At 43.9% G+C, this 25,060-nt stretch overlaps 2 protein-coding genes across 2 annotated transcripts; both read right to left on the bottom strand.

Annotated features, from left to right (window-relative positions):
* Positions 1-4,493: 4,493 nt before the first annotated feature.
* On the bottom strand, positions 4,494-24,290 carry LOC308524513 (uncharacterized protein; the record flags this gene model as incomplete). Its single annotated transcript, XM_081099011.1, has 4 exons — positions 4,494-5,215; positions 10,563-10,604; positions 16,901-17,046; positions 23,824-24,290. 4 exons carry the CDS (start codon positions 24,288-24,290, stop codon positions 5,205-5,207), a joined length of 666 nt encoding a protein of 221 aa, XP_080955137.1. The 3' UTR covers positions 4,494-5,204.
* Positions 21,840-23,743, bottom strand: SSTR1 (somatostatin receptor 1; the record flags this gene model as incomplete). The annotated part of the gene is made up of 1 exon (XM_081107812.1): positions 21,840-23,743. Exon 1 carries the CDS (start codon positions 23,010-23,012, stop codon positions 21,840-21,842), a length of 1,173 nt encoding a protein of 390 aa, XP_080963938.1. The 5' UTR covers positions 23,013-23,743.
* Positions 24,291-25,060: the final 770 nt, after the last annotated feature.

The raw sequence follows: 25,060 nt of genomic DNA, 5'->3' as shown, positions 1-25,060 counted from the left end.
TCTGTTTCTTTGTTACTAATGTTGTGGCCCCACCCCATAACAAAGAATCAGAGTTTCCAGAAGATGAGGCCCAGAAATCAGGATTTTAAAAAGATTCCCAGGTGATTCTAATGTGCAGCCAAGGTTGAGAACCACTGCTCTAAAGTACAGTGGGGCCTTGACTTATGAATGTCCCTACTAACGAGTTTTTTGAGATACCAGCTGTCTCAATTTTTTGCATTGAGTTGATAGAGTAATTTGAGTTAACAAGCTCGTTCTGGGAATGAATTAAACTTGTAAGTCAAGCCCCACTGTATGTTGACCTGAGAAGTGAATTTAGAAGGTTGTTTCACTTCACTTAGATTCACAACACCTGCTGCTGAAAATGTAACCCAGACTCGAAAAATGAAAAATGTCCTCTGCCAGGCACAGACATACGTTACTGGTTTGGATCATATGTCATTTGTAACTCAAGTAATCATGGATGGGAAATGAAAAAAAACAAACGAACAGTTGTGTTGCATCATATGTTTTCTGCTTATCCCTAAACTTGGGAGATAAATTATTGTTTTTAAAGATGGATAGAAATAGACCTATCAGAAGGTGTCAACAGGCCAATACATTTGTCAAAAGAACTGGAAAAAGTGCAGATTATAAGTTTGCTCCTATAAATTACTTTGCGTTCTTAGCTCCACACAGCCAGAGGGAAGGTTTGTTCCTTTGTGTTAAATTGTTATGTTTGCAGTTTGAGAGGGGAAAGAAAAGTGTAAGCATGCGATCTTATTACCTCTGAGAATATAGTAGCTTCTTTCTAGTCTTATATTTTCTGGTCATTATATCCCAATTCTATATCCCCATCCAGTGCAATGCTCTAAGACAGCGGTTCTCAACCTGTGGGTCGCGACCCCTTTGGCGGTTGAATGACCCTTTCACAGGGGTCGCCTAAGACCATCCTGCATATCAGATATTTACATTATGATTCATAACAGTAGCAACATTACAGTTATGAAGTAGCAACGAAAATAATTTTATGGTTGGGTCACAACATGAGGAACTGTATTTAAAGGGCCAGAAGGTTGAGAACTGCTGTTCTAAGATGTCAGAGTTTATTTCATACAAGGCAAATTTTAAAGTGAATAATGAATTGAATCTATTATAATTTAAATACTTTATGTATAATAGCTAATTACTCTCTAGGGTTAACTCTGTGAGTGGATGAGGTTAATTATATTTATGTAATAGAATAAAAATGAAACAAGAGGTTTAACTCCAATGAATCCTACCCCTTTCTAGCTATGACCATTGTTGGGACAGATATTGTCTTGTCCTCATGATATTACTTTTTTAGATGTAAAGAGAATAACTTGGTCATTAATACAGATAAACCCTGGAGTTGGATAGTGAATTTGGTGTCTCTGTTCTCTCTGTGCTTCTAACATCTCCCTCTCCTTGAAACTTTCACACTTCTTTGCCTTTCATGTAAGAAGGTACCACTTTTCTTATAGCTGGCAACTACTAGCTCCTGGTCCCTTCCTTTTATTTATAGAAGATTTCAGTATGTGAATCTTTGTCCAATTCTCTAATATCTATCACTTTTATTGGTGACTTTAATATCTTTTGAAAAACTCAACTCTCATATGGCCTCACAGTTCCTTTATCTTCTTCACCTTCAGTGCCTTTTTCCCCTATCTTACAATAGCTACCCACTCCCACAGGTATACCCTTGACCTTGTTTTAACTAACATCTGTCCTGCTCCATCCAGTTCTTTGACCTTCTTGCCATCATTCTTTCTCATTCCCACTCTAGTTATACATTGATCATATCAAGTTCTCTAAATTATCAATCTTACTCTTCATTCTTCATGATCTCTCTCATTTTGTCCTTATTCTTTATTTAGCTGATGTTTTTATATTATACTAAGGGCCCAGTGCACGAATTTGTGCACCTTGAAAGGAACTGTGGGCTGTGAGGCAGTAGTGGGCACAGGGGTGGGTCTTGGACCATCCTACATGCCCCTGCCCGGCCCCTTCTGCCACGGCCCCCAGTCCCTGGTCTTCCGGCAGCCCCGCTCCTGAAACCACCACGCCCACACGCTGATGGTGCTGGCCCTGCTCATACCCGCTGACAGTGTGGAGTGATTTGGGCCAGCGCCAGCAGTGGGTGCGAGCGGCAGCTTTGGTACCGCCAGTGGATGCAAGTGAGGCCGTTGCTGGTAGTAGGTGTGAGAGGTGGCTATTGGCCCTAATCGCCCCTCAAGAGCAGGTGGAAGTGGAGAAGTGCTGAGGGGCAATCGGGGTCAGCAACTACCTCTCACACCCACTGGTGGCACTGAACAATCGGGGTTGGTGCTGGGCGCTGGCAGTGGGTGCAAGTGGGGCTGGCGCCAGCAGCAGGTGCAAGCACTGGGCGGGACCACAGCGCATGGGAGCAGAGAATTTTCAGTAACTACCGGAGGCTCGCCCCATGACAGCAACGGGTGCCCAGCCTTGGTCTGGAGCCCAAGCTCACCTGCTCTTATCTGCCTGCCATGTTCCACACACGCCCCCTGGTGGTCATCACACATCATAGCGACCAATTGTTGGTTGTTCAGTTGTTGGGTTGTTCCGCTATTCCGTCTATTTGCATAGTAGGATTTTATATATATAGATCATTATATCTATACTAGAGGCCTGGTGCACAAAAAATTGTGCACTCGGGGGAGAGGGGAGGTCCCCTCAGCCTGGCCTGTGCCCTCTCGCAGTCTGGGACACCTCAGGGGATGACCACCTGCTGGTTTAGGCCCGCTCCCAGGGGGATTGGGCCTAAGCTGGCAGTCAGACATCCCTCTGGCAGCCAGGCATCCCTCGGGGGATGTCCACTTGCCAGCAGGGAGTAGGCCTAAACTGCAGTCAGACACCCTTAGCGCTGCTGAGGAGGCAGGAGAGGCTCCCACCACCACTGCTGTACTGGCAGCCATCTGGCTGAGCAGAGCTCCTCCCATGTGAGAGCTACCTGACCACCAGAGGGCAGCTCCTGCTTTGAGAGTCTGCCCCCTGGTGGTCAGTGTGTGTCATAGTGACCAGTCATTCCCAGTCTTTCTGCTGTTAGGGTCAGTTTTCATATTACCCTTTTACTATATAGGATAGAGGCCTGGTGCACGGGTGGGGGCCGGCTGGTTTACCCTGAAGGGTGTCCCGGATCAGGGTGGGGGTCCCGCTTGGGTGTCTGGCCAGCCTGGGTGAGAGGATGATGGCTGTTTGCAGCTGGTCACACCCCCTTCAGGGTGGGGGTCCCCACTGGGGTGCCTGGCCAGTCTGGGTGAGGGGCTGAAGGCCGTTTTCAGGCTGGCGGGTGGCTGAAGCTCCCAACCTCTCCTTTTTTTCTTTTTTTTTTTATTCTGGGATTTATTTACCTTCTATGGCTGTCACTGGAGCTGAGAGCTGGCTTTAGCTCTGAGGCTCGGCTCCAGCTCTGAGACCTCAGCTGCTGAAAGCAGGTATCTGGGTTTGTTTGGGTTCTATAATTGTAACACTGTTGCGGTCCTGCTCGCTCTAGCTCTGACGGCTGAAATCAGGTTTCTGGGGTTTGTTTAGTTTCTATAATTGCAACATTGTTTCTTAGAGTGCAAGCTCAGAGGCAGCTGCAGGCGGGGAACCTTGGCTTCCTCCATCACTGGAACAAGCAAGCCTCCTGTTCGCTTCAGCTGCCTGGCTGCCGGCCGCCATCTTGGTTGGCAGTTAATTTGCATATCTCGCTGATTAGCCAATGGGAAGGGTAGCAAAGTTATGGTTAATTACCATATTTCTCTATTATTAGATAGGATACTTGTGCTTTTTTCCTCCATTTTACTTTCCCCCAATAAAAACTCTAACTCTGGTTATCCCACTCTCTCATATTTCACATTGACAACTGAATAAGTCTGGAGAAAAGCATGTGCTTCTGCTGACTGATTCCAATTTAAACTCATGTCCTCAGGTCCTTCCTGTTTATCTTTATACTCCAATGTAAGCTCCTTTCCCATGCTCCAATATGAGACTGTGTTGCAATTTGTTTTTTTTTTTTGTTTGTTCGTTTTGTTTTTTAAGGAAACGCTTTTGTGTTTTACACATATTTTTATCTTATTTATTTATTTATTTATTTATTTTATTGGTTTTTTACAGAGAGGAAAGGAGAGGGATAGAGAGTAAGAAACATCTATGATAGAGAAACATCGATCAGCTGCCTCCTACACATACTGGGGATGTGCCTGCAACCAAGGTACATGCCCTTGACTAGAATCGAACCTGGGACCTTTCAGTCTGCAGGCTGATGCTCTATCCACTGAGCCAAACTGGTTAGGGCTGTGTTGCAATTTGTATAACTCCTCCAAGTTGCACAACACCCCCTGTGCATCCAATTGCTCATGCCTTCTACTGTAAAAGAACACTCATACCTGCTTTCACCTAAGCTGCTTTCACCTTTTTGTTCATTAATTTATCTCTCTGAACTTAATTTTTCCCACTAGCATAAACGTGTTCTTTTGATTTCTTCTTTTAGCTTCACCATATTTCTCAGATCTCTTTTGGGAAAAAATGTGTGACTAAAGTTGCTATCTCTATTTTCTTTCCATTTCTTTCTTTCCTCAGTCCACTCCAATTGGCCTTTATTATCCTGTTCCTTGGAAACTGTGCTATAATAGACCAACAACAACCTATGTCCTCTCAAATTTAATGTTCACTTGATTGTCCTTATCTTACTAGACTTCTCATGCCGCAGTCTTTTTGCAGCAAGGGTTCAGGAATCTGGAGAAGGGGCTGAGACATAAATAGATAGAGACTAGACAAGAAATATAAATTTGGAAGGCATGTTGGGGGAACCAGAGGGAAACCAGCTTTCTAGTGGAGTGACTCCCAAATGTCCTGACCCATGGCTTTTTATGCACACATTTTGCCTTCTAGCAAAGCAGACACTCATATCAAAGGTAAGGTTTCGTAAACAATAAAAAATTATCAGGTTAGGGGAATTGCCCTCAGCTGTTTGGCAGCAGGTAATAATATGCAGATTTTCAGCCCTGCTGAAGATGTCCATCAGCTTTCTAATGAACTTCTCCCATTTATTATGCTAACTACTGTTCTTAGCCTCCAGCATTCTCATAAGCATTTTACCCAGTTGACCACTTCTCTTTATAGAAACACTTTCTTCTCTTGATCTTCCTCCTTCCTCACTGGCCATTTCTCCTTCTCTGATCCTCCTTTCTGCTCAGGCTTCAGTTTGTTCCTAGAAAACAAAACATCATTCCCATATTAGGTTCTCATCTTGGAATGCCCCTTCTCTCCATCTTCCCAGGACAATCCCCTTTCTGTCAAATAACTTACCTAAATATATTTTCTGACAACTCAAGTCTTTCAGAAACACCAACTCACATCACTTTGTTTTATCTTTACTATAGGTCTTAATATATTTATAGTTATTTGTTTATTGATTGGCCTGATACATTGAGAATATAAATTCTATGAAAGTAGGGAACTTGCCTGTCTTGTTCTAGGTTGTAGGTCATTAAAAAAATTTCTTGTGTAAATTAGAAAATTAACATTGATTTACACAGTGACAACTATTAATTAACTAACAACACTAATGTCATTAAAGTGCTATGTTCATTGAAACATTTGATGCCATGTGGATGGTAATTTCTCCACTCATCCATAAAATAATTCAATAAAGTTTTAGAAACTACTACATTGACCTCAATTTCTGTTTTCAAATTCTAACCTAGGGACTGTGACACTAATGCTTTATAGGTCAAGACCCACTCAAAAAAAGAAAAGCCCTTTCAAAGACAGTGACAGTAGTTAATTTTAAAAGCAGGGCTTTTAATTAAATCATAGACAAATATGCAAAAAGAATGATTTTATATACCTCAGGTTAAAATTTAAATGTTAAGATTTAAATTTAAATATAGCTAAGATTTATTTAAATACAATTGTAGATTGTTTCCAATGGCATTGTTTAGTGCAAAGAGAAAACTATTTTTTTTCATAAGTTATGCTAATGCTTTCTTTCATTTATAACTATGATTAATTATTTCCTTTAACTCTGGACACTGAGGTGGAAAATAAATCCTGGAAAGGGAAATCTAGAAAACTTGGGTACGTTTTTAATTTAGTTATTTTTCAACCAAAGTATAAATCAACTAAAAAATCATTAGTTATACAATTATGAAATTTAGAGCAATTTTTTATGATTACCTAAATACTAAAGTGCCTTTGTAAAAAATCAGCTTCTATAAGGAATTTGCTTAATAAATATAACACCAGATGCTGCCAAATCACTCTCATAATATGTGCAATCAGTGTGTATTTCTCAATATCTTCTCATTCTCATGCCAAAGAATTGCTGGTTATCGGATTATTTATTTACACTATAACACAGGACAAATGATATTCTGTCCTAAAGAACAAAGACTGTGCTTTCTTGGCCAATATGGATGATGACTCATGCTGGTTTCCTAAAATGGCAAATCCCAATTTAAAAGAAAAACACATTTTAAAGGATTTTTTTTCTCAAAATATTTCTATTATGAAAAATATTCTGAACTATTACTTGTCTAGGGATGTTAATCACATTAGTGCATTATTCCCATAATGAAATAAGATAAATACAATCCTTTCAAGCAAGATGTTAACTTAAGAATCCACATTGTGAATTTGCTACCTAAAATTGGTCACTTTTATAAAAGAATATGACATTGTTGAGGACAAGCTACTGAAACAAAGATGCAGAGCTAGATAATTTATAATCATGTTATCATTAATCTTTGGTTTTCAAAAATATTTGAGTTTTTAACTTACTGGATAAAATATTAAACTATATATTTTCTAACTCAAATGAAATGTTAAAGTAATGATAAAATATGATAGTAAATGGGAGTAAGTAGATGTGACTTTTGTACAAGAAAAAAATTGTTCCCAGTACTAAAAATTTTTAGTATGTATTACTAAAGACTATGAGAAATAAATTAAGTTAAATTGGGCTCTTAAACATTGGTTTTTCTTCTCTAATACTTTGACCAAAAAAAGGCTTTCCTATTCATAGAGTGATCTCTGCAAAATGTCTTAAAGAGTTCACATTATTGGTCAATGTTTATTTATTTTTTTGTTTTATGCCAGTTTATTGCAAACAAATAAAACACTATACTTATTTGCGTTATTCTTGAATGTTGAGCTATGATACTTTTATACCTAGGCTAAATATTATTTTGACATATTAAAATAGACGCTACACTCTCCCTTTATAGTCATTCTGTTATTTAATTTTTTTTCCAAGTCATTAGTCCTCCATTTCATTCCTTTTTATCATGGCTTTAAATATTCATGAGACTTTATGACTTCCCTTCTGAACACTAATAAACCACTCCTTGAAGCTGCTTCAACTATAACTGCACAGCCAGAAGGTCATAATAAAAATGATGGAGGTAACAGTCACCATCATCATCACCATACTAATCTCCTGGTCACAATCACAACTTCCTCAGACCTCGACATATTCTCAATTACTTATAATGGTTAATGAACTAAAATATCCAAGAAAGAAAGTGTTTTGCTCAGAGATCGTAAAGCATTTTGTAAATTTAACTTTTATATTACATACTAGAGGCCCAGTGCATGAATTCATGCATGGGTGGGGTCCGGCCAGCCCAGCCCCGATCAGCAGACTGGGGCTGGGCCTGTCAGGAGGAGGAGACAGCAGAAAGTTGGTGGGCTGGCCTGCCCTAATTGGGGCTGATAAAAGCCAGGCCAGCTGGGGGAAGGGGCCGAGGGCAATTGGCTAATGGGCCCTGCCCCTGATTAGGATGGGGGGCCAATTGAGGGCAGGGCCAGCCATGGGAAGGGGCTGTGGGTTATGGGCTGTCCAACCCAGCCCCCAAATGGGTGGGGAGGGCCAATCAGGGGTCAGCAGCCTTAGGGAGGGGCCATGGGTGGTTGGACAGCCAGCCTTGAACCTGATTGGAGTGGGGAGGCTGATCAGAGGTGGGGCCGGGCATGGGGAGGGGCTGCAGGAGGTTGCCTGCCCAACCCCGCCCCCTATTGGGGTGGGGGGGCAATCAGGGGCAGGGCCAGCTATGGGGAGGTGGGGGGCCATCGGGGGTGGTGTTGGCTGGGGGTAGGGGCCGTAGGAAGTTGGCCAGCCAGTCCTACCCCCTATTGGGGTTGAGAGGGTGATCAGGGGTAGGGCAAGCCATGGGGAGGAGCTGAGGGCCATCAGGGTGGTGTGGGCCAATCGGGGGCAGGATCAGCCAGGGGGAAGGGCTGCGGGGGGTCGGGGGGTTGGCCAGCAGCCCCACCATCAATCAGGGTGGGAGAGGCCAATCAGGGGTAGGGCTGGCGGGGGGGAGGGGCTGTGGGTGGTTGGTTGGCTGGCTGGCCCCACCCCTCTTCAGGTTGGTTTTCTGGTCACAGTGGGTATCATAACAACCATTGTTATGGTCATTACAGCATTCTGATTACTGGCTTTTTATGTATATAATAGACCAGAGGCCCAGTGCATGAATTCGTGCACCAGTGGGGTCCTTCTGCCTGGCCTGCGGGATCGGGCCAAAATCAGCTCTCCGACATCCTCCAAGGGGTCCTGGATTGAGAGAGGGCACAGGCCAGACAGAGGGACCCCACCAGTGCACAATCAGGGACAGGGAGGGACGTTGGAGGTTGGCCATCTGGAGAGGACTGTGGGAGGGCTCCAGGGCATGTCCGGCCCATCTCACTCAGTCCCAATCAGCTGGACCCAGCAGCAAGCTAACCTACTAGAGTGTCTGCCCCCCCGGTGGTCAGTGCATGTCATAGTGACTGGTCAATTGGTCGACTGTCTGCCCCCTGGTGGTGAGTGCATGCATGTCATAGCAACTAGTCAACTGTCTTCCCCCTGGTGGTCAGAGTACTTCATAGCAAGCAGTTAAGCGGCCTTAGCATATCATTAGCATATTACACTTTGATTGGTCAAATGGCTGACTGGACGACCGGACACTTAGCATATTAGGCTTTTATTATATAGGATGATAATCACATGAGATAACTACAAAAAGATACAAAGAAAAAGGTTAAGCATGTTATACACTATTTAATTTTATTTCTTTTGATAATTAATATACACTTATTTTATTTTTAAAATATTTTTATTGAATTTATTTGGATTACATTGGTTAATAAAAGTATGTAAGTTCCAAGTGTACAATTCTATAATACATCATCTGTATACCACATTGTGTGCTCACCAATCAAAGCCAGTCCTTCTCTATCACCATTTATCCCCCCTTTCCACCTTTCTACCTTCCAGCATCCCCCTTTCCCTACTGATGTTTGTGTCTATGAGGTTTTTTGTGTTTTTTGGGGTTTTTTTCTTTAATCCCCTCACCTATTTCATCCAGACTCCTGCCCCTCTCCCCTCTGGCAGCTGTCAATCCCTTCTCTGTACCTATGAGTCTGTTTCTATTTTGTTTGTTTCTTTATTTTGTTCATTAGATTCCACATATAAGTGAAATCATATGATATTAGTCTTTCTGTGACTGGCTTATTTCACTTGGCATAATATCCTCTAGATCCATCCATGCTGTTGCAAAAGTTAATATTTTTTTCCTTTACATGGTTGAGTAGTATTCCATTGTATAAATGTATCGAGCTTTATTATCTACTCATCTACTGATGGGCACTTGGGCTGCTTCCAAATCTTGACTGTTGAGTTAGTGCTGCAATGAACTTAGGGTACATATACTATTAATTTTGAATAATTGATAGAGCATGAACCAAGAACCAAGGGAGAATTGAAGACTATGGAAAGGAAAGCTACAGAAACTTAAGCATTTACAAGTCTGGTTCCCCTGAAATGTATGCAGGAAGAATATCAAAGAAGAAAAATGTCAGAATAAATATTTTTCATTGCCCTTGAAAATTATACCAGTAAATGAGAGGCTGGCAACAATAGTCTTATACTTGGGAGATTTACAGAAGTCTTCTGAACAGCTATTGGGTTTCCAGGAAACTCTAGATGGCCTGGTGCAATTTGAAAGGCCAAAGAAGGTGCCATACTGCAAAAAAAATAAAACCAAAATAACTAAAACTAAACAAATAACCTCCACCACTAATAGACTAATCACAGCACCTAAGATTCTTTCACTAGAAATGCAACACTTTCCTTTGTAAAGTCTTTTAAATCTATACTTTAGGCTCCCCAAATAACAGTTAGTGAAACCACCTGCAGCAGAATGCCCTGGAAACCCTGCTTGTGCATGATGCCTGAGTCTTACTTGTTTTCTTTTTTACTTTTCTTTCTTTTCTGTCATCTGAGGATATACATTTCATTGATTTTAGAGAGAGAAGAAGGGAGACAGAGTGAGAGAGAGAGAAAGAGAGAGAGAGAGAGATGTGAGAAAGGAACATTGATTGGTTGCCTCCTGTACACACCCTAACTGGGGATTGAACCCACAACCTAGGTATGTGCCCAAACCAAGAATCGAATCCACAACTTTTTGGTGTATGAGATGATACTCCAACCAACTGAGCTTCCCTGCCAGGGCCTGGGTATTATTTTAAGGGTTTCTGAAACGGGGCATGAGAGATCTTTTGTTAAGACTTACCAGTTTGTTTGATGTGCAGCCAGGTTAGGGAGCCATTGTTATCTGCAATTAAAAAGCCAACACACTAAAGATTAAGCAATTCATAATTCAAGTTATATAACTTGTACCGTAGAAAAATTAGTTAATGTGAAAGTGAGCTGCTCATTGGTGAAGACTCCAGAAGACCAAAATAGGGAAAGAGAAACACAACAGGTAAGCAATGGCCCCAATACCAAAGTCAAGGCATTGCCTTATGTTAATAAATCCACCAATTTAATGTAGCTCAGTGCTTTGGAAACTCATATGTGCCAGTGTTGTTCTAAGTAATTTACATATTAACTTATTTAATCTTCCTAACAAACTCCATGATGCAGATACTATTATTTCCCGCCTTTTAGAGATGAGGAAACTAAAACTAAAGTGAAGATATGAAATCACTTATCTGATATCACAAAGCTATTGAGGGATTGAGCTCCATAGTTCCTGCTCCTAGCTGTATCCTGCTACCTTACAGCCTTGTTAGATGGCAGAGCAGACACTGAGAAATCAAAGACAAGTGGCCTTTATAAATTTATAAACTAACCACAGGCCCAGTGCACGACATTCATGCACTTGGGGGGAGGGGGGCGTCCCTCAGCCAAGCCTGTGCCCTCTCGCAGTCTGGGAACCCTCAGGGGATGTCCGACTGCTGGTTTAGGCTCGCTCCCCACAGTCAGACATCCCCCGAGGGGTCCTTAGCACTGCTGCTGCTGCAGAGGCGGGAGAGGCTCCCGCCACCCGCTGCTGCGCTTGCCAACCATGAGCCCGGCTTCTGGCTGAGTGGCGCTCTCCCTATGGGAGCACACTGACCACCAGGGGCAGCTCCTGCATTGAGCGTTTGTCCCCTGGTGATCAGTATGTGTCGTAGCGACCAGTCATTCCGGTGTTCGGTTGATTTGCATATTAGGATTTTATTATATAGGATGATCAACTATTGAGAAATCAGATTCCTGCCACCCATGCTTTAGGAAGACAGAGTGAGAGCAGGGTCTTGCTCAAACAAATCCCGGTTGACATCCTAGCCTCCTTGCTGCTGCTCCCCATCTTTGCAAGAACAAATTGTTTAGCTTTCCAAATTCTTCCCCTTGCTTTTTGCTTTGTTTATTTTCAGAAAAAAATATATATACATTAAATTTACAGTGGAGTCAGTTTTATTTCATTTTGAAATAGAATGTAACTGGATGTTGGCTGTGATGATTGGTTCTCACTTTGGAAAAGCTAGTGTCATAGGAAAAGATTGAACCCTCAGAGGAATCAATGTAGTCATTATTTTTCATTGTTGTTGTTAATCCTCACCTGAGGATATTTTCCCATTGATTTTTATTTTTATTTTTATTTTTTAGAGAGAGTGGACGGGATGGGGAGAGGCAGCGAGAAACACATCGATTGGTTGCCTCCCGCAGGACCAGGGCCCAGCTTTACAATGTCCACAGCTGTTTGAAATTGTACTCTGTATATTTACCTCTTTGTTTTGCATGTTACTCCTTCTGCTCATGGATTTAATGAAATAATCTACAAGAAGAATTTATAACAAAATAGTTGTTTTAGTTTTATAATATCTGTCTTCAATGTTTTAAAAGGGTGATTTTTTCTGAGTTTCTCATATTTCCTTAAATAGATTCTACTCACTTAAATAATTCAGCAAATTCTATTTAATTGGGATCCTAATAAATGGCATGACCTCTAAATTAGGAACTTAGATAAAAAGACTTGGTTAAATGCTTTTCAAACTTTACATTATTGTTCCAGTAAAATAACTTACGAGTTTAAGTAAATAGGAAGAAAAAAACAACAAAAAACTAGTTACTAAAGTTCTAAAAGCTGTTTATCATAGTACTGAATGAATGCTGCTCATCTAGAACTCTGGGGTTTTTGTCCTATTCTAATGGCCATTAAAGTTGTAGTACCTGAGAATTATTTTAATGTTTCCTAATTATTTAATGCCTGATAATTGGAACATGTTTACTGTATCTTCATAAGAGAAAAGGAAACTTTCTGATTTTCAGTGATATTGAGCTATTGCTATATCTATGATAGTTATGAAAAGGATTATTAAAGTGTGTAAAAATGCTGAAAGGACTTATGTGTCGCTTTGCTAACACTATGGGGCAGAAATTATTTTTTTTCTAATTTTCCAGTTAAGAGGTCTGAGGCCTGAGTGGATAAATAACCTCCTGGTGACAGAGCCAGTGATGTGCAAAGCCAGGATTCCATACCATGCATTCTCATTCCTGATCCGACCCACCTACTTAGTCCCTGTGCTATGGCATCTCCCTCTTTATAGGAAGGGGTGTGTATAGTGTGGCCTTAGATGTATTAAGTGGAGTTCTTGACATGGGTACATTTGACTTAGAGGTGAAACCGGTGTTTCTTGTAGGCAATCTGATTGTCTCTTGGAATATAGCTTTTTTAGTATTTACTAATAATTTATTTTATTCTCTTTTAGGTCCAGATCATGAGTAGAGTGGTACATTTTGAATTTGATCACTGATTTATAAACTTTGAGGCAACAGTCAAACTTTTCCCATTTCTCATCCCATTCCCATGTGGGATGGAATCTGTGTGCCATTTAAATGAACTTTAACTGATACGATAAAAGGATCATGGTTCTTGGAGTCAATAGGTCTGATTTTTAGTCCTGGGTTCTGTCAACTACCAGCTTTAACATGATAAATGAGTTTGGGTTTTTTTTTTTTTTCCTTCTTTCTTTCCTTGCTTGTAAGAGAAATAAATTTTCTAGTTCATGGGAATCTTGGGGAAGATTCCTTGAAATGAGATATGCAGGTAAAGTAACTAGAAAAATGTATCACTTATAAAATATGTATTGAATAAATGTTACTTCTGTTTCCTTGCCTGCCTGCCCTGCTGCTGTATTTTAAACTCTGGTTACTGATAGTTTTATATAAATGCTATAAATCTAAGGGGAGCTAAAACTGTCAGTCTAATTCATGGGAGTTGGTTATCTTCACAATAGTATTTCAGCCCCCAAATATTTTTTAAAATATACTTTATTGATTTTTTTACAGAGAGGAAGGGAGAGATATAGAGAGTTAGAAACATCAATGAGAGAGAAACATCGATCAGCTGCCTTCTGCACACCCCCTACCAGGGATGTGCCCTCAACCAAGGTACATGCCCTTGACTGGAATTGAACCTGGGACCCTTCAGTCAGCAGGCCGATGCTTTATACACTGAGCCAAACCAGCTAGGGCAGCCCCCAAATATTTTAAGCCACAGTAAAACACAAGGACACATTTGAATATTATATTGCTAATAATTCAGATTTGGTTGTGATGGCCTGTCTATATCACTTAAAATTGTATTTAAAGCTAACTTCTCCCCAATTGCTGATGATAAAATGTAGCTTCAGAACTGCCCTAACCAAACCTTTGTATACCATTCATGCTTTGTGCATATATGTTTCTAATCTAATGTCATCTTACATATGTTTAACTATATGTTGTGTTTAACATTAAAATGCCGTTTCCCCTTATTTAAAAATGTATTCAAACAATGTCATTAATTTGATAGGAATTTAATAAATTGTTACTAATCTGGATTGATATTTAATTATTCTCATTTTAAAGGTATAGAATCTAATGCAGAGTAATTCATTTTCTTGAAGTCATGAAATATTTAGTAATAGTTGTGATATTATTTGAATTTTCTAAGTAATGTCACTAGTATTTTTTATCACAGAAAATTATACTATGTAAATATATATTTTTCTCAGCTTTCCCATGTGCTTACATTTAAAGAAATGAAGAAGAGCAGTGACTTTGTGATCCCATCTAGAGACACATTTCTCGTGGGGGCAGTGCACCAACCACAAGGAACGACATTTCATGGACAAGCTAAATTGGCATTTAAGAGCAAGGCTCTTGGCTTCAAGTCCAAGATGGCAAAGTAGGAAGAACCTGACACCAAAACTACAACTACATATAGAACAGCTATCTCTGAGACAATCTGAAGACTAGCAGAACAGATTCCCTACGATTTCGGGTGAAAGAACAGACCACATTGAGGCTGGTAGAAGGGTAGAGACTACGTCTAGTCAGGACCTGTCCATGCAGTGACTTACAAGTGAGAGGGATATCACAAGTGTGGAGGTTGTGTTTGAAGAGTGAGGGGTCTGACCCCTAGCCTGAGGAACCTATACAGGAAGAGGGGCCCCCAGAGCATCTGGCTTTGAAAACCAACGGGGCTTACATCTGGGAGAGCGGAAGGGCTGATTCTCATGGGGGTAATGAAGTATAAGCCCTGATGAATGCTGTGCAGTACTGAGTCTGTAACACAGCTGAGGGACACTGATCTTGGGGAAACCACCACTTTATAGCAAACAGTAATCAAGCCTTCTCTTGGTCCTTGAAAGGGATATTACCTGATCGCTCAAGACTGCTTGCTGCAAACACAACCTTGAGAAATGATCCATGTAAAAAGCAGTCAGGGCCTCATATTGTTGGCATATAAGATTTATGGAGCAGCGATACATGGAGGGGTACCTCCCAACAGATGAACCATCTTAGACAGTCCAATTAGAGGGAATTATTTTTACTCTTGCCCCTGAAATTTGAACCTAGAAAAATGTCATGTTTCAGTTTCTGCTGTATTGTAATTAGAAAAGAATAGTCTGTCTGGGAATGGAGCCAACATGGAAAAAGTCAGAGATGAAAAAGTTGACTGGAAAAAAGGTCATAATGAGTTATGGATCAAGTACACCCTGAAGACAGATCTTACTCAAGAATTGTCAGTTATGTGAGCTATTGAGGTTTTCATTCATCCACAACTAAGAGAGTTCTGACTGACTTGGGATTTGACATGCATTGGCTCATCAGATAGCCCTATTAAGGAGGTATTATTGTTCTGATCATATAGATGAGCAAAATGTCCATCATGGAGATTAACTTGCCCAGTATCACACAATGAATATTGTAGAATCATGTCTACTGATGATAAACTCCATGCTCTTATCACTTAAATTATTAGTTCTCAAATGTTAGTGTACTTTAGGAATACTAAGATTCATCTCAGACCTAAGGAATCAAAATCTCTATGGTGAAGCACATGGAATAGGCATGTTTACAGGTTCTTGGGTAATTCTGGAGCACTTCTTAAGGAAGATTTGCCTTAGAAAAAAGATGTGATTTTAAGAATAATGCTGCCTGATATCCTTGTTTAAAGCCTTGTTTATGAACGATAACATGTGAAGCCTTGTCAGTGATGTAAACTACAAACCAAAGGAAATCCTGTTCTGAGAAGAGCTCTACTGGGATAAGTGGCAAAAGTCAGAAAGCAAAGGGTCTTGGCTGGGGCAGAAGGGTTAGGAAATTGAAACTTAAAAGGGAAAGGGAGGGAAACAGAGTCGTTCTATTTTACCAATTGTTACCCCAAAAGTTCCTTTTGCTTAAGGTGTGTGTGTGTGTGTGTGTGTGTGTGTGTGTGTGTGTGTAAGTTCAGATCCCACACAGTGTATACATAAGGAAACTCGAGAGTCCTTTAGAAAAGGCATACAGACATCCTCTTGATTTGCTAATTACAGTGGTTCATTGGACAGGAAGGAGAATGTTTAATTTAATTATTGACTTTGAATACACATTTTGCCATTGCTAATAATATTAGCTAGATTGATGAACTGTTCAGGGGTTATAGAGACAGAAAGAACACAATGAGAGCTCCTGTTCATCAATATTTGGACAGCCTTTCCCAGAATAGTCATGTGAGTCACATGGGTCATTGTACAATATTTCCTCCTTGCCTATCATGTCTTGGATTTTTCCTCCTCTTTAAATTTAAATGGAGTATTAGTTGCCTTTTGATATAGGTATTATTGTGAAAGTCAGAACAATTTCTGTACATAATATTCTACAGTGTATCCATAACATGTCCTTCCCCAAGTGGAGTCTGATATATAGTCCACTTGGGGAAGGACATATTAATAATTTTTTGATGAAACAAATATTTTATTAAGCATATATTACAATAAAAGCATGGTTCCAAGAGTTCCAAATAATTTATTTAATCTTCACAACAACTCTATGAGGTCACACAAGTAGAATTTATTGCAGCCAGGATGTAAACCCGGGCAAGTAAAACTCCAAAGCCTCTGCTCCGAGCTACTGCAATGGCAGGTGTCAGTCATGGAAGCAGAATCAATGACGCAGGCAGAGTGAAAAAAGAAAGAATCAACAACTGGTCCTTGGAAAGGTAATGGGGAGGGGAAAAGCTTTCAAAGAGAAAACAGAACATAAAAGTAGAAGAACAACTTTGACTTCAAAATAATGGGAGGAGGAAAAAGGGGGGAGTGGAGGGAGCTGGAGTACCTGAAGTCTTTATCTGTAACTGGGCATGTTGACATGAAGAGGACATGGAGGTGAACGCCACTGCAAAGGTGTTAGTTGATAGCATTCTCCACATCTCATTTCTTTTTATGCATCTTGTCCACTCAAAATTGAAGGCTGGAATCAATCTGGCGTAAAGAGATATTTATTTTTAAAGTTTTGAGCTCATTATTATTTCAAAGAATTTTGGGATCATGCCTGCAGTCCCATTCTTAAATGTGTATATACTTCCATCTTTTGGCTAATAAGATTTAATAGATGATTTGACGAAAAAAAAAAAAGTTTATTATCAAAGTGGACATTTTACCAAAGGATTTCTATTTAAAATTGTATCTCCTTTTTAGATGATGCTCCTCTCTACCCAGCTGTGTGACAAGCAGGTATTTTACATTTTAGTTTGAACTGGTTATTTCTGTCCACAGGCCTCCTCAACTTTGTTAACATTGCAGAAACACCTTCCTTTCCTTTATAGTTGAAATCGGAAGCCAGACTATCTAATCATCCCTAACACAGTCATTTCATTAGGTCTCATTATAATGCCTTGTGTCCAGATATTGAACAAAATAGTAAATAATCACTAATATTGTATCTGTGCCTGCCTCCCTCTAGTCTAGGGGAACCATGTAATAATGTTAAACCTCTTTGTCTTCTTTTAAGGAACTGAATCATGTTGAATGGAAAGCAAACTATCCATCTGAACACGTAGAAGAGGTCCTTATTGGCTCAAAGTGCATGGTGGGACAAGGGATCAGCATAGACTCTGTAATACTGTATTTTTAAAGCACACACCACTGTAACAATTACTTAAGACATCTACCAATCATTTCAATTGAGTACCTAACCTCTCTGATGTGGTAATTGTAATAAAGGAGGTAATGAGCAAAATTTGCCAAGTATAGCCATATTACCAAAGTGGTTTTAGAAGACAGATTATGACATCTCTATTTTTTGTTCAAAATAAATTAGAAATATATCACATTTTTTAAATGTATCATCCATAATATTCTCCAAGAGAACTCCTTGCCTTCTTTTTCAGGCCAAACCCATACATTCAGCATTCCGTACAATGGTCAGGGTTAAATTGGATGAGCCATCAAAATTTCAAACATAATCCTTTTGGGGATATTGTGTGAGAAGATGGCCTGACAGAGTCTATCCTGGGAGTACAAAGGTCACCAGTACGACATAATAGTTCACAGGCACTGAATTGATACATTTCAACTTAATTGGGAAATCATGCTTCACTGTAGTCTCTCACCCTGAGGTGAGGCTCATCACCTAAGGATAGGAGAGGGCGTGTCTTCAAGTGCTAAGCAACACAAAAAGGCTTGGAAATCAGCTGAAGTGGTGGGGATGGGGTTGCACAGAAATGTGCTAAATCCTTTTTTCCTACTTTAGCACATCGAAGGCCAAGATTAAGTTTTTCCTCTAGTGCAAATGAGATGTGGGGTGTGTGGAATGCTTTTAATAAGAGAAGTTGACAAAGGTAAGGAGAGAGGCAAAAGACCTATGCCAGAGCTACAGAAATAGATAGCAGACAGGAGATCCCAAGGGTCACCAGTCTAGAGCTATAACAGATCCCTTCTAGTCACTGAGCCAAGAGGGTCACCACAGGGCTGCCTGCAGCAGGGCGAGGTCACTCCCGGCAGAGGCTGGGGCAGACCACCAGGCTGCATGGGGCAGGGAAGACACAGGGCTGCAGCCCACAGGAGCTGAGGTACAGCCCTCACCACACTGAGAGGTGATCAATCACAGGCTCCGGATTTCAACAAACTGCAGCCAGGAATCACCCAGGTGTACAGAGAGCAGAGGGCAGAGAGGCAAAGCATAAGATATGTTTTTCTTCTCTTATGTTGAAATCTAATTTTTCTATTTGTTTTACCCATTGCCCCCTGTGACACCTTTAGGCAAACATTTTTTCTTTTCTTTACATTATCTTTCCCTGGCATGTAAATCAGCAATTACTCAGCTCCCACAACAAAGTGTGAGGCCATAAATGTGGGTGGGCAGACAGCAATTTAATCTCTGAGAGATTGAAATATCAGGTAGTTTGGTGACAACAGAAAAGCATAGAGAGTGCAACCTAGTACAGTGCTTCCGATTCATATCACTCAAGGTTTGTTTGTTTGTTTCCCCTCTCTAAATTAATAGACTTTTCTTTAAAAATATATTTCAAGGTGTAACCTTAATCTTGGTAGAAATGTCCAAAGGTAATCTGAAATTTTTCTTCTTAAAAATCTAAGTGAAACATAAAACAACTCAGCCAATGTGTGTGTGTGCGTGTGTGTGTGTGTGTGTGTGTGTGTGTGTGTGTGTGTGTGTTTAGGTAATCCATTGAAATAGTAAAGTCAGACAATTTGAAACAACATAATACATTTGTTTATTTGGTTAATATTACAATGGTAACAGGTTAAGAGCACTAGATTTGTATCTTCTTAGGAGGTTAATGATAAAGGTTTTGATTTGTAAATTTCACTGTTCTTAACCAGTTAAAAATCTATTTTCCACAGACTGTCAAATCTCAGAGGGAAGATGGGGGTGGGTGGGCGGGAAGATAGCAACCAAAGGACTTGTATGCATAACCCTTGGACACAGACAATAGGATAGTGAAGGCTGAGGGTGGGCATAGGGGCAGGCTAGAAGGGGTCAATGGGGGGGGGGGGAAATAGGACATATGTATTACTTTCAACAACAAAGATATTTTAAAAATCTATTTTTCAAAAGAGTAATAATATATATTATTATTAAGGAACAGAATGAAACTTTCTGATTTAGAACCAAAAGCATATTTGTTAATTAGTTTAAACTAAACATAAGGGGCATTTGAACTCTTGGTTACTGCTTTCAGGAAAGCACAATGTTCTTGAAGGAAATATACAGAAACATCTTTTTCCAGAGTGATCTCAACCATTGTGTATCATGTCAATGGTAGACCCGAGAGTCCCAGACCTACCACCTCCTGATGGATCGTTGTAATGCACTCTGGCTAACTTAAGCACTCGACCAACAAACACGTATTTAGTGCCTACTATGTACAAGCCAGGACACTAAAACAATACAGGAAATACAAAGAAGTAAAATTATTGGTCCTTGCCCTGCTCAGGCTTCCAATGTAGTTTGTAAGATTAAACACAGACACAACTTACTCCATTTTCAATGTTTTTAAAAAAAGAATAATGATGTGAACTGGACTGTGTGTTGGACTCACCTATGCGGAAAACTAGAGGAAGCAGGGACATAACCAGGGACATCCTCAACATGGATCAAGTCTCTCTGAATCAGACTTCTGAGTTCCAGGTTTGAGTGCTGCTTGCACCCCCTTATCTGAAAGTGGTTCAGCCAGCCTTACACCTGTCATTGTTAGTGGCTCTATTTGGGAGCTATTTTATGGACTCGTGACAATGGAGCAAGATAAACAAACATACATAATATGTAAATATATATTATGCATATCCAAATCATATACAAGGTGATGCTGAAAGCAAGGCGTACAGAGCTTTTCACTCTGCATGAGAGGAGGCTAACCCACATAATCATTTATTTATTGTAAGACAAACAAGAGACTATATAAGGAAAGTATAAGAAAATCTCCAAACTCACTGGATACAAGCAAAAACAGAAAGGCTGGAAAAGGATAATAAAAGAGGACCCAGCAAAGAGGAGAGGTTCGGAGGGAGCCTTAGACACACACACTGCGCCCTCGCCCTCAGTGTCCTGGAGAGAAAGCCCTGGGCTTGGCAAACAGAGAAATGGAAAGCAGAGAAATTTTCAAACGCCACAAATAAATAAATAAATATGTGAAACTGGAAAATAACTTATTAGGCACCGCTTGAAAGGGGCAACCCTCGGGCCTGAGAGGCCCCCACTCTAGCCTGCAGGTGGCGGCGACACAGCGGGGAAAGGCCAGGGCTCTGTAGGCGGCACCAGAGGTCCCGGCCCCAGGGCTTTCTCTGTCTTAGAGATAAACCGGAGCAGGAAACTGAGCCTGTCGCTGCTCTTAGATCTGCACCTCTGACGTTTGGGTGAGGGATACAACCCAGTGTAGCTGCAGCCGCGCTCCCAATCGGCCCTCGGGGAAAGCCCGCCCTGCCCTCGGTGGCCTAAGGCAGACCAGCGCCCAGGAGCGCCGGTCTTTGAAACCTAAAGCCCGGCGGTAAGCGGAGCTGGAGGCGGTGGCTTCCGTTACAATCCCTCTCCCCGTCCCCAACCTCGGCCCTTGTTCTCAGCTCCTTTTGGCTCCAAAGGCGGTTGGGATGGGAGCCACGCAATGCCTGGGGTTCGAAGCGCGGGACCGATTTTGCTAAGCACCTGGCTCCGCTCCGGGTGGCGTGGGAGTGGCGAAGGGGCTCGGAGGGCGACGCAGCCTCGCTGTAGAGCAGGGGAAAGGGCCGGCTGCCTGGTTCACTCTGGAGTCCGTCTCCCTTAAAGTAGGGCCGTGCAAGGGGCAGAGCGGTGGTTCCAGACCCCGCTAGGGGCACCAGGCGGAATCCGGCCAGCGCAGGGGCGCGGCTGAGGGCCAGCTGGGGACTCCCCCCTCGGGAAACCCGTGGCTAGGCTTAAACACACAGAAAGCGCGGCTGGCGGCCTGAGTTGGAGACGGTAAAGAGTTCACGATCTGCACAGGCAGGACTGGGCGGAAGGAAAGATCGAAGTTACAGAGTGGGAAGCGTAGAGGGTGCAGAAGTACAGACGCCGTGTAGGAAGGCGGGAGAGTGGAGAAGGGGGCTCGCAAGCCTTCCCCGTTTACACGCAAAACGCCCGATTCCACCTCTGTTGTGCTCCTTTCCCAGGTCTCTTCAGCCGAAGACCGGAGCGCAGCGTCCTATCCCCACTTTGCCACACCGCACCCTGCCCCCTGGGATACTTTCACCTCGCACACCCGGCTCCCCTTTGTCCTCACCCTCCCCTGCGAGGGCCCGGCTCAGAGAGTCGTGATCCGGGACGTGCAGGTGCCATTGCGGAAGACGCCCCCGGACTCCAGGTTCTCGGGCTGAAAGTCCTCCACGCTGTAGGCGCGGCTCTTGAGGGCGGTGGCGTAGTAGTCCACGGGCTCCTCCGTGGCGTTGTCCATCCAGCTGAGGCACAGGATGCGCTGGAAAGAGCGCTTGAAGTTGTCCGAGAGGAAGCCGTAGAGGATGGGGTTGGCGCAGCTGTTGGCATAGCCGAGGATGACCGACAGCTGGCTCACCGTGGCGTCGTCCTGCTCCGCGAACACATTGACCAGCTGCACCACATAGAAAGGCATCCAGCAGATGACAAACACCATCACCACCATCATCACCATCAAGGTGATCTTGCGCTCGGAGCGCTTGCGCTGCTGCCAGCCGGCCTTGAGGGCGACCATGCGCATTTTGGTGATGATGAGCACGTAGCACAGGCAGATGGCCCCGACGGGCAGCAGGAAGCCCATGAGAAACGTGTACAACACGAAGCCCACCAGCCAGCGCTGGGCGGGCTCGGGCATGAGCATGTTGCAGGCCACGGTGCCGTCACTGTTGGCCGCCGTGCGTGAGAAGACCACGATGGGCAGAATGACCAGCAGCGAGAGCACCCACACCCCCAAGTTCACCACCTTGGCCACAGTGGGCCGGCGGTAGCGCGCTGCCTTGATGGGGTGCACCACGGCCACGTAGCGGTCCACGCTGAGCACGGTCAGACAGTAGATGCTGGTGAACATGTTGACCGCGTCCACGCTGAGCACGAGGCGGCAGAGCAGCGCGCCGAAGGGCCAGTGGCGGAGCAGCGTGGAGGTGACCAGGAAGGGCACGCTGAGCATGAGCAGCTCGTCGGCAATGGCCAGGTTGAGGATGTAGATGTTGGTGGCCGTCTTCATCTTGGCGTAGCGCAGGATCACATAGATGACCATGGAATTCCCACACAGCCCCACCAGGCACACCACCGAGTAGATGAAGGAGATGAGGATGGCGCTGCCCTGGCCTTCGCTCAAGGTCCCGTTCTGGGACGCATTTCGCCCGGGCTCCTCCATGCCGTCCGCGGCGCCGGCCCCAGGGCCCCTGCTGCCGCTGCCTTCGCCACAGCTGCCCGGGCTGGGGCTGGGGGAGCAGGGAGAGGAGGCGGTGCCATTGGGAAACATCTCCGCGGGTGGGGGACGGTGGGGCTGCTGGGGCTGGGGAGCTCTCCTGGACCCCCGCCGCTGGCGCCCTCACTCAGCAGCCCGGCCGTCTGCCCGCAGCTCACTGCCGCCTGGCGCCGGAGGGTAGCGCACAGCGGCGGCCGGGAGCTCGGCTCCGACCCGCGCCCGCGGGACGCATGGCCCAACTGCTGCCGGCGAGCAGCCGCTTGCCGCTCCGGGCGCCTGGCCACTCGCGAGCGCGGAGAGGGGAAGCCGGGAGACTGTAGCCCCGAGCCGCACAGCCATTAACTGGCGCGCTCTGGGCTGGTGAATGATTAATAAGCACCACCAGCGCGTCAGCAGCTACGAAAGGGAAGGGGAGGGGGAGAGAAAGAGAAAGGACGGCTATACAGGAGGCTTATCACCTCTCCCGATTTTGTGTTTTTCCCAGTCCCGCGCTCGGTTCAATCCGAGTAGTTTTTTTTTCTTTGTTTTTTTTTTTTTGTTTTTTTTTTTTCTTTTTCCCTGGGGCTGCCCTGCAGCTCCCTTTACCCATCCCGCACGGGGACCTGCGGAGTTTCTCCGCCTTTCTGGAGGGTGGGTGGGAACCAAAGGTGTAGATTCTGCCGCTTCACCCGGCCCCTATCCAAGGCAAAAAACTGAAGCGGACCCCAGGCATAGATAGGTGTCTGGAGTTCATCTCAGTTACGCTCAGCTGCTGCCCCGCCCTAAGGGAGCCCTTACTCCACTGGGGTCCAATCGCCCGGGGGCCTAAACCCCACCTCCCGCCCCGCTTGTCCAGCTCCTCCTTACTTGTCCCTGTCCTACTTACCTGGGGCGCGCCACCTCCGGACCCCGCGGAGATGCCCGTGCAAAGTGCCTGTGCAGCCTGGTGGCGCGGTGACGTGCTTGGTGAGGTTCAACTCCTTTCTTTGGGAGGGACCCAACACGGGCACCTACGCATATGCTCTTCAAGTCACGGAAATTGACCCTAAGCCGGGCGCCTTGGGAGTAGGGGCAATAATCCTGCGTTTGGGGCTTCTGCGTTACATCGCCGCAGGCAGCTCTTCGCGGTGGTCGGGGGTGTTCGAGGCCCTGGGCAAACCATTGCGAATCTCTATTAAAGCTTTTAGTGCCTGCGTCTCCCAAGGGAACATCGACCGGAAGGAGGCCGCGCGGCTGCGAGCACGGAAGGAGCCTGAGGCTCCCTCCAGAATGTGCCAGACGCACATTGGAAATCCATGTAGGTGTCCGCTGGTAGACAGAGGGCTGCGCCGCTAGGAAAGGCTCCGCCCGCATCCCTGCTGTACTTTGTACCCGGAGAGTTGGCGGGCCCGCCCGGGGAGAAGAGTGCAAAGGCCTGGGTGAGCTGGGATGTCCGCTCCTCTAAACCCATGAAAGGCTTATGCAGACCAGACTTCATCATCAACTCCAGAAATGGAATGATGGCCTTGGCGTCTTTCCATTGAAATGCTAGGATTTCGGCCTTTTCTGGGGCCCCTGGACGTGAGACCCGGCTTCAATGTACATGCCTAAACCTTTAAGACACAAAAATCGATGCAGGCAAGCCTAAAGCTCGCCTACTTCAGTTAGGAATTGAATTGATCCTGGGGGCCGGTAGTTCAATTACCATGATTTCTAACCACTTTGGGGACTTCCCACCATCTCTAGTCTAGGCGCCCTTTGGCTTTCCAATCGTTTCAGTCCAAGGTAGAGCTCCCTTGTTCCCGTTCAATAGCCCTTAAGTCTTTATATGACGCATGCGGGTTCCCAGGAAGGCTGACCCGCAGCAACCTAGTGCTGGGCCTCTCTCAGCTTTAGCTTTGTCTAGGTTTCTTGTTCCTCCTCCCCTCAGCTGGAGAGCACCCACTGAGCGGAGTCTCAGCGTTCCCTCCCAACTGTACAGTGTTCGCTAAGAGGAGGCAAACAAGCAGAAGGAAACGCCTCCGGCTATTTGTACCTTTGTACCACAGTCTAGATGGCAGAAATGGGTGCAGAAATGGGGGTGGGGGGTACAATTCCTATGGCCCCTTGCTTTATTGGGGTAATCATTTGCATATGTGTTTTAG

Source organism: Myotis nattereri (assembly GCF_964212035.1).
Source record: "Myotis nattereri genome assembly, chromosome: 1".
Taxonomy (NCBI): Eukaryota; Metazoa; Chordata; class Mammalia; order Chiroptera; family Vespertilionidae; genus Myotis; species Myotis nattereri.
The sequence above is the reverse complement of the archived record's forward strand: the minus strand, read 5'-3'. Positions and strand labels throughout refer to the sequence as shown.